We start from the raw sequence: 9,066 nt of genomic DNA, 5'->3' as shown, positions 1-9,066 counted from the left end.
TTTTAACAATACAAGGAAAAATCTATTCTAATTTTAAAATTAGCGTTTTAGGTATTTTATATGGAAAATGATGACGTTGAATGAATTGGCTTTTTGATTTACCTAAAAGAGCATATAGGTAAGGTAAGGCCTAATAAATAAAACATAAATGGTAAATAATTTGATTTCAGGTAATTAACTTTCAAAGCTACTTCTAAGTTCCTTTCAATATACTATTCTATTTTCAGGTTACAGCATTTCATGTTTTTGCTATAAAATCATTCATTTTATTTTAATTATAAGAAAAAATCATCACCAAAACAAAATTTTAAGATAAAAAAAATGTACAAATTGGGTCTGAGAAATGTCTTTTCAGTAGTTTACAAAACAATTTTATTCACAAGTGAAAGAAAAAGAATAATAGAATATTATAATTCATATTTTTATAAGATAAAAACTTGTAGAAATAAAATATTACTAATAAAATAACTGTCTACTTCTTGCTGACTACTTCTTGTAGTTCTAAAAGGTAACTACAAACGAAAATTGCAATTCGGTATAGATTTTTCTTTAAAAATATTTCAATAATGGGGCAAAGTGCAGAGAGATGAACAAGAAAAGTAGTTAAGTACTTGGAGGTCATCCTGAAGCTCTAAGTTTCATAGCAGAAGAATCAAAAAATCAGCCAGTTTCTATCCAATAAAAAAACTGATTTGATTAGATTCACTGAATAACCAACAGAACTTGGCCATGAGTGCTTGCTTCTACTCTTCCAGAACTATAAATAATTTACTTCTTTTTATGTAAGTAACATTTAATGGAAGCTAAGAGCCTATAGCATGATTAACAATAAGACCTAATGTTTTAAAACATTAAACACTTCTTATAATGTATGCTAGCTTATGAATAAATAGTGAAGTGACATGTTACTTAAAAATAAGGATTATTTTAAAACTAGTCATGAGTTTTAAAACTAGTCACTAGTGCAAACACACATGCACAGTGCACACTAAATATTCTAGGCAAAAATATGTTCACAACCATAGTTAATTTTGTGTCAATAGAGAAATTCAGAACTATAAAAATAGAAGTAAACAATAAAGATCTTATTGAACAATTACGTAATTAGCGTCAATCTTCATATACAGAAATCAGAAGATCACTTTGACATCATTTATATTCAGTTCAGCACTGTAGACTCCAAATCTATAGTTAAAATGCCCTAAACTTTAGCTTTCCAGATTGCTTGTGGAATTGTCCTTTAATTTAAAACGTGTCATATAATCACACATATGAATGCATGCAAAATAAATCTAGCAAGACATTGGCTGGGAGCAAAGAACTAATTTTACTATAGAAATTATACATTTTCCCTAAGCTAAATACACTGGAAGAGAATGAATAAATAGTTTACATTCCATACACTAGGGCTCTACAACAGCTGATTAAATAGCACATTAGTAATAATTAAATGTCAATTCACTTGCAGTGATGGAAAAAGCAATGAATTTGGAGTTGAAAAAAATCTGGGATTTGGTGTGATATCTACTCTTTTTCTTTTAAGCCAGTTTCATTATCTCTGAATGGACACAGTGTGTATGTCATATCTACTTCATAGGTGTGTTGTTAGGATATACCATGTAAAATATGGGCTAGTGGTTTGTAAATTTAAAGCACTACCTGCCTGTTTTGTTGCAATCACTTGTGACATGTGTTACAAATAATTTGTAACTATAACTAAAATTTCACAGTTTGTGAGTGATTTATTTAAAAAAATAATTTAGAGCAGATCTAAAGTCACTCCTGTAAAAACAGCCCTTATATTCAATTACATTGTCATTTGTTTTGTTGAATAGGAAGGGGATGAAGTTAGAACTGTTGCTTTATGAACTGCACATAACCAATGGCTTAAACTATCTAGGCATTCCCGGGGGAGTATGTTGTACATCATGTCAGTGTCATCTGCTATCATGGCAGAAAAACCTTCAGAGCCACTGTGCCAATTTATCTGAGTCATCATTCTCCCTCATTGCTTTTATGTGAAATTACCTATTGGATATTTATGTAAAAATGTTATTAAGATTGGGTCTGTATTTGTTTTCTGTACAGCACCTAGCAAGACCTAAATACATGTTTGTTATCAAATTGTATATTACAAATTAATTTACTTTGAAGAAGAAATTCAAATGTAATTAAAAATTTATAATAGAAATGATATCTCAAAATTTAACAATGTGTACATAAAAATCAAATGATAGATCTGAAATATGTTACAAATGCATATGAAAAATGGTAAAAGAAAATATGCCAAATGTTAAGTGGATGCTGGACAATGAGTTATATTTTTCCTGCTTTATAATTTTCTATTGTAAATTTTTCTCCATTGAAAACTTGTTAAATTTATTTTTCTCCACTCAGGTTATTATTTAAAAAGATACTTTTTATTATAAAAGTAACATATATTCAGTATTTAATTTATACATAATGATAACAGAAAAAAGCAGATGATGCCAAGTTAGTAACAAATAGTGAAGAGCAGACTCTTATTACAACTCTGTAATGAAAGGAGTTGTCAAAACTAGAGGGCAACAAAGACATCTTCTGGACATCTTAAGAACTGCATAGTTGTTTTTTATACAAAGGATCCTATTTCCACCTAAAAGTAATAGTTGTTTAAAAACCACATATTAAGTGTAAAATCAATCTGTATTAGGTTTGAAATTTTAAATCTTACATGATTAGATTACAAATATACAGCATTTAAAGAAGAAAAGATGCAAAACTGTTGCATACACATTGGAATTAGATAGTTTCCAAAATATCTTTAAAACTATTTCCAGATAGATTATAAAATACAAATATTTTAGTAAAAATAATTTATTTTCATGTAAGGAATATATAAAATAATATGAAAATCACATGCAGTGTTGAAACAATACTTGGAAAATTTAAATATAATACTTCATGAATCATGGAGCCCATTTATATCAAAGTATGATTGGCAATGTAGTCATTAATTTAAAGAACTGTATTTAACAAATAAACAAGCAAATTGAAAACCATATTTGATTGATTTGTGATATGTCCTAGTACTATACAATGTAATATTTTATAAAAATTATTTCCAGTGAAATATAATTAAGGGTCCATATTTTAAATATGTCCACTCATTTGAACATGTTTTCTTTTCAGTTTGACCATGTGTTCCTTTTAGCCTAAAACAGCTTGTAAAATTATATCACTATGGGCACAATTAATGAATTTTATATATGAAATAGTACTCTTAGAGCATGAATGACTGGTTGCACCCACGGTTAGCCACCTTCAGGAAGTACTAAGATGCCAATGATTTGCATCTCTAAACAATTCTTAGGGGAGACCTGGTTTAAGGGTAATTTTTTCGAAGTATAGTCCTAAAAAACTAATCTGTAGTTCAACTAGCAAAACTCAACTTGCTTTAGTAATAATTGTGTTTAGTAAGAAATGTATGCTTTAGTTTTAGGTAACCCCAAATGAACACATATTCTACAAATAAAGTATATTTCCTAAACTTACCTTTTCTAAGTATCTTCACATGACAGTCCATAATGAGATTTTGTAACTAAATGCTTCCAATACCATGACTAAATATTTGATTCTCTGAAGTTTATGTCACTTGTATCTTTTCAAATTGTTATATAATAGTTTATGATTTTTCTAATAGAGAAATTCAAACAAATACTTAAGATAACCATAAAGAAAGGTTCAGAGAGGTGATGTTAAAATTCCCCAGGGTGATAGAGATTATGTTCATATGGAACTGAAGTGCTTCAGTAACATAAGTAACTTGATTATCCTGTTTTTTTCCAACACCACTGTCTGCTAATTTTTGCACAACTACTAAACAGAAATAGGTTTCTTGGTGTGAGCTCATTTCTCTTTAGGCTGTTACATTCGATTTGATCTTGGAAAGTGGCTGCCAGGAATTCTGTCAGGAATAAAATATTTATGAGTCAAATAATGGTGATTAAATTTCTTAATAGATCATCTAACTTAAGGTAATTCTGCAGTAAATACTTTCTGTATTCTATATGTGTACAATTTCAAAAAAACAATACAAAAGAGAAAATGATCCTATTTTTGGCTATCTAAATTTGGGTTATCCCGAGGACTCAGTGGGACATGACTGATTATAGCAGGGAAGTCAGCAGGGTAAGAGCCAGGATCTGCTGCTGTGCAGGTTACTCTAATAGAAGAGCTGGAGCTTGGCTACAAAGAGCTGGGGACAAGTGATAATGGGAAATCTAGGGGGACAGGTGTTGAGCAGCAGAGTGGATTCTTAATGAGAAGTAGCAGGTTCTTAAGCAGTGAGCTGGGCACTAGGGCCAGACTGGAGCAAGGGCAAGTGGGAACTATAAGGAGAGGTTTGAAGCATTTACAAAATTCTCGGCCTTTGTGATTTCGGAGAGTTGAATTTATCTGCTGTTCAAAATATAAGTGAACTGCTTTGCATATTCAGTGACTAGAAGTGACTTGGGAGTGAATACAATTAAAAGTAGTTCCCATGTAATTATTTCCGTGTTCCCTCACATAAGTCCTAGGTAAGCACTATTCTACCTTGATAGCCAATTCTAAGCCTTTTTGAATTATGATGTAAATATACTGGACTTTGGGAAAGGTTTGGTGAATGTGGGAGAAGAAGCCTTATGTTATCTGACAGTTTATCCAGCTCTCAGAGTAAATATATAATAGTATATAACAATATTTCCTGTTTTTATACGTGACTAGCAAATATGGGGAGGTTTTTTTTTTAAACGATGAGAAATGATATTAAAACACAGAATAGCTTTACCTTTCCTCGTTTTGGTTGCTCTGGTACATTTGTGCAGTTGGAGATGCCATATTCTGATGTGATAAAAGAGATGGAGAGAGATTTATCCCTCTGAGTTGCCGAAAAGCTATTTCTGCTTGGATGCTCCGAGGATTATCTGTCAGAATCCCTGCATTCTTGTTTTTCTGGTCTGAAATTAGGAATTGTGAAACAATGAGAAGCATTAAGTAATAAAATAAATTAAGTAATAAAGTTTGGTTGTTCTTCAGCTGAATTTATATTATACATGTCTTATAACGTGAATTAAAAATTCTAAATAAAAATATAGAATTGGAATATATTTCTAGCACTTAATGCTCCTTAAATTTCTCTGAGCTAGTGAATCAATTTGATTCTTTCTAGGTAATTTTTAAAAATATAAATATCCAGAGCTATGTGCTATAATAAATGTACACATAAAGTGACCATACTTTTCAAAATAAAACGTGGGGCAACATAGTCAGAAAATAGGAAAGAAATTACAGGACTTTTCCAGAAAAATCCTAAAATGTAGTTACACAACGAATCTTGAAGAAAGATATCTGAGGAGGAAGTTATAGAGATGAATCCAGGGTTGAACTAATGCCAAAAAAAAAAAAAAAAAAAGATATTGACGACATTCCTGAAGATGACATTGTACTGTTAAGGAGACTAATAACAACTTTGTATGTTCACTTTTACTGATAGTTATATCTATTGGACAAAGCATAAACATTCTCACTATCATTAAAACCTTGAAGCCATAAGTATGTAGAAGTATGAAAAATAAGTTAAACAAAAAATAACAGAGTAAACTATGTTAGGTTTCTTTTAACTGAATTTCCTTTAAAAATAATCACATAGACCAATTTACTATTCTTAGTAGGCTCTTAGGTCATTTTATAATTATTGTGATATTCAGTTTTATTGTCTAACAGTGGTCTGAGGCAAAGTGGGATATTAAAAGGAATGGAAGAGGGGAGCCCTCAGAGAAGGAGTAGCTTCCCCCAATTTCACCAAAATGATACTCAGTGAAGATCTGGAATTAGGGAAAAGACTTGATCTAGCCTGAATTAAAATGTATATAATAGAATGAACCATTTTCATGCTCTGTTCTTTTAATATACTCACTCCTTGAGAGCTCTACCTCTTGAAACTCTTCCCTAGCATTAGCTTCACGAATATTTTACTTGTAGTTTCAAGGATAAAGTCTGATCTTCTCTTGGTAAGATTCCCTTCGTATCCCAAGAGTCTGTCGTTACCAATATTTTTAAACCTCTGATTTCTACTTTTACCAGGACATACTAATGAACTGGTCTTAGTAGTCATTTGCTATGAAATACACAAAATGAAATAAAAGCTTTGAAAAGAAATGTCAGGAAATAATTGTGCAAGTAGCACAAAGTTCGAATTGTGAGCAAATGTTTAGTTACAACATACTAGTAGTTGAGCAGAACCAAAAAATACTATAGACTCATTGAAATCAGAATGGCCACATGAAACTTGAACAAACATGCAATTTTAGGAAATGTAAATTTAAAACATGCAATTTTAAGTAGTATTAGAAATCAAAGTAAGATTTTTGTTTCAAATTTAATGTTTTTACATTCAGTCTGAAACTCCCTGTCAAAATACCTTCAACTTCAGAAGTAAAAGTGAAGTCAGATCGCAAGTAGTGGCTAAATCCACCAGGCAGAATTACGTTTGTTATTTTCATGGGAGGAGCTTTCACTTGGCCAAATGATCCACCATCCACAAGAGAGTTGGTAACAGGAATAAACTATGTAATAAAATAAAACAGTTAGGAACACCTCACCTCCAAAACTCAGATCAATAGGTTTAGTCCTTATCACAAGCCCCACTTGATGATTAACTTCAAATTTTTTAGGTCAGGAGTTACGCTTGCCTAAACTCAGAGCTGGTACGAGGCAAAAACTGTGGAACGCCAGTCTTTCGGGCCCTTCACCTCCCTCAGAACCTCATGTTGTGTCTTTTCAGCCTGCACTGTACTCATCACTAGGATCTAGTGTGACGGCACCTCCTCCTTTCCAAAGGGTCTTACCAAGGTAAGTGTAGAATTAAGAAAATGAGAATTAAGCCTTTTCTCCTTTGTAACGTTTCTTCTCTTTTTCTGAACAGGAATTTCTGGACAGTAAGATGTATCCTCTACATCTTTGTATTCCTCATACTACTTCATAGATGCCTTGCAGTTAACTAGTTTTTCAAAAACAAGTAAATAAAATGGAAACTAAGAAAAGCATCTTATAAGAATCACTTTTCATGAATGTGTTAACTCTCTAAATAGTGTTTACATTTTAAGTTAGTTGAGGATTAAGAGGCTTTTAAAAGAATTTCAGGAATCAGCAAATGGAGAAGCGAAGTATTTTAGGCTGGAGACTCTTGGTTTCCCTAGAAATTTGTGCCTGCTCTGTTTTCATTTAGACTGACCTTGTTTACACTTTTAAAAATATGAATTCTGAATATATGATTCAGCTTATTTAGAGATATAGGCTTTTGCCATTTGTGTAAAATTACCAATTTTCTTCATACTTCAGTAAGTGTTAACAAGAATGCAGCTTTGTAATGAGCACTGAGGTATCAGGCCTTTTACTAAAGCTAGCCAGTCTCAAATTCCCTAACTAATTCCCTTGTGGGAGTTTCTTCCCAACACTAATCTAGAATGTTGGCAATTGTTGTTCTGAAAGCACCAAAATGTTCTGGTTTAAAGGTCAACTTTAGATTTCATTTATTCCTTCTTTATCTACTTTTAAAAAAAAAGAACAGCAGCAACTAAAACAAAGAAAAATACATTAGACTGAACTGATAAACCTGAAAAGTATTCTGTTCTTGTGTCTCCTGAACAGCTAAAAGAAATAACGGCTCAATTTTTTTCTAGCCATGAAAGTAAAAATTATTATTGAATCTTAAAATAGATATCTCTAAAATAAAGACTTCAAATACCCCCTTTATTTTACTGACCATGTATAGATGAATCAAATTTTTTTTTTTTTGCAAGGAAGATTGGCCCTGAGCTAACATCTGTGCCAGTCTTCCTCTCTTTTTTTGGTATGTAGGATACTGCCACAGCATGGCTTGATGAGCGCTGTGTAGGTCTGCGCCCAGGATCTGAACCCGCGAACCCTGGGCCGCCAAAGAGGAATGTGCAAACTTAACTGCTATGCCACTGGGCAGGCCCCCCCCAGGTTTTTTAAATAAAATGTTTACATATAGAATAAGTGGAAAGATAATTAAATTCTTGTAAATGGCACTGATTCAAATGGCAAGAATAGGTGTCTAGAATCACTCAAGACAACATCATAGTATAGTAATGGGAAAGACCTGAGTTCACTCTATGAGAAAAAGAAAGCAAGAGCCAACAGCAAACTCTTTAGTGAAATACTCATCATTGACTAATATTTGAGTTTATGTACTTTTTCTGCTATATTAAACCAATTAAAAAATACATAGGGAAATTGGGATCTTTAAAGTTCTAAGTGATTTCTTTACATGTAATTTAGTGAATTTATGTGTAATTTATATGTAATTTTCCAAATTTAGCCAACATTACCTTAAAATAGAATTTATAAATTTTAAGCTGCTTTTTTTTTTTTTTTGTGAGGAAAATCAGCCCTGAGATAACATCCGTGCTAATCCTCCTTTTTTTGCTGAGGAAGACCAGCTCTGAGCTAACATCTATTGCCAATCCTCCTCCTTTTTTTTTTTTCTCCCCAAAGCCTCAGTAGATAGTTGTATGTCATAGCTGCACATCCTTCTAGTTGCTGTATGTGGGACGCGGCCTCAGCATGGCTGGAGAAGTGGTGTGTAGGTGCGCGCCCGGGATCCAAAGCCGGGCCGCCAGGAGTGGAGCGTGCGCACTTAACTGCTAAGCCATGGGGCTGGCCCTAGAATTTATAAATTTTAATGTGACAATTTTTATAGGTCTCTTACTGGAGCCCTCACATATGTGGTGTGGTAGGTAGAGTAATGCCCCCCTCAAAAAGAGGTCCACATCCTAATCTCCAAAACCTGTGAATACATTACCATACACGGCAAAAGGAACTTTGCAGGCATAATTAAATTAAGGATTTTGAGATGGGGAGATTATCCTGGATTGTACAGGTGGGCCCAATACAATCATAAGGGTCCTTATAAGAGGGAGGCAGGAGGATGAGGGTCAGAAAAGCTATGATGATGGAAGCAGAGGTCAAAGTGATGCCGTTGCTGGAAAAGGGCCATGAGCCAAGGAATGCAGCCTCTAG

General features: G+C 32.8%; 1 protein-coding gene across 1 annotated transcript in view; it reads right to left on the bottom strand.

Annotated features, from left to right (window-relative positions):
- Nucleotides 1-3,906: 3,906 nt before the first annotated feature.
- LRRC9 (leucine rich repeat containing 9) overlaps nt 3,907-9,066 on the bottom strand; it is a 122,779-nt gene continuing 117,619 nt past the window's right edge. The window contains exons 31-33 of the mRNA XM_058567041.1: nt 6,443-6,587; nt 4,811-4,979; nt 3,907-3,946 (exon numbers count right to left, since the gene is read on the bottom strand). Coding sequence (XP_058423024.1) covers nt 3,907-3,946; nt 4,811-4,979; nt 6,443-6,587 — 354 coding nt within the window. The remainder of the gene's footprint in view (nt 3,947-4,810; nt 4,980-6,442; nt 6,588-9,066) is intronic.

This window comes from Diceros bicornis, chromosome 24 (assembly GCF_020826845.1).
Source record: "Diceros bicornis minor isolate mBicDic1 chromosome 24, mDicBic1.mat.cur, whole genome shotgun sequence".
Classification (NCBI taxonomy): domain Eukaryota; kingdom Metazoa; phylum Chordata; class Mammalia; order Perissodactyla; family Rhinocerotidae; genus Diceros; species Diceros bicornis.
The sequence above is the reverse complement of the archived record's forward strand: the minus strand, read 5'-3'. Positions and strand labels throughout refer to the sequence as shown.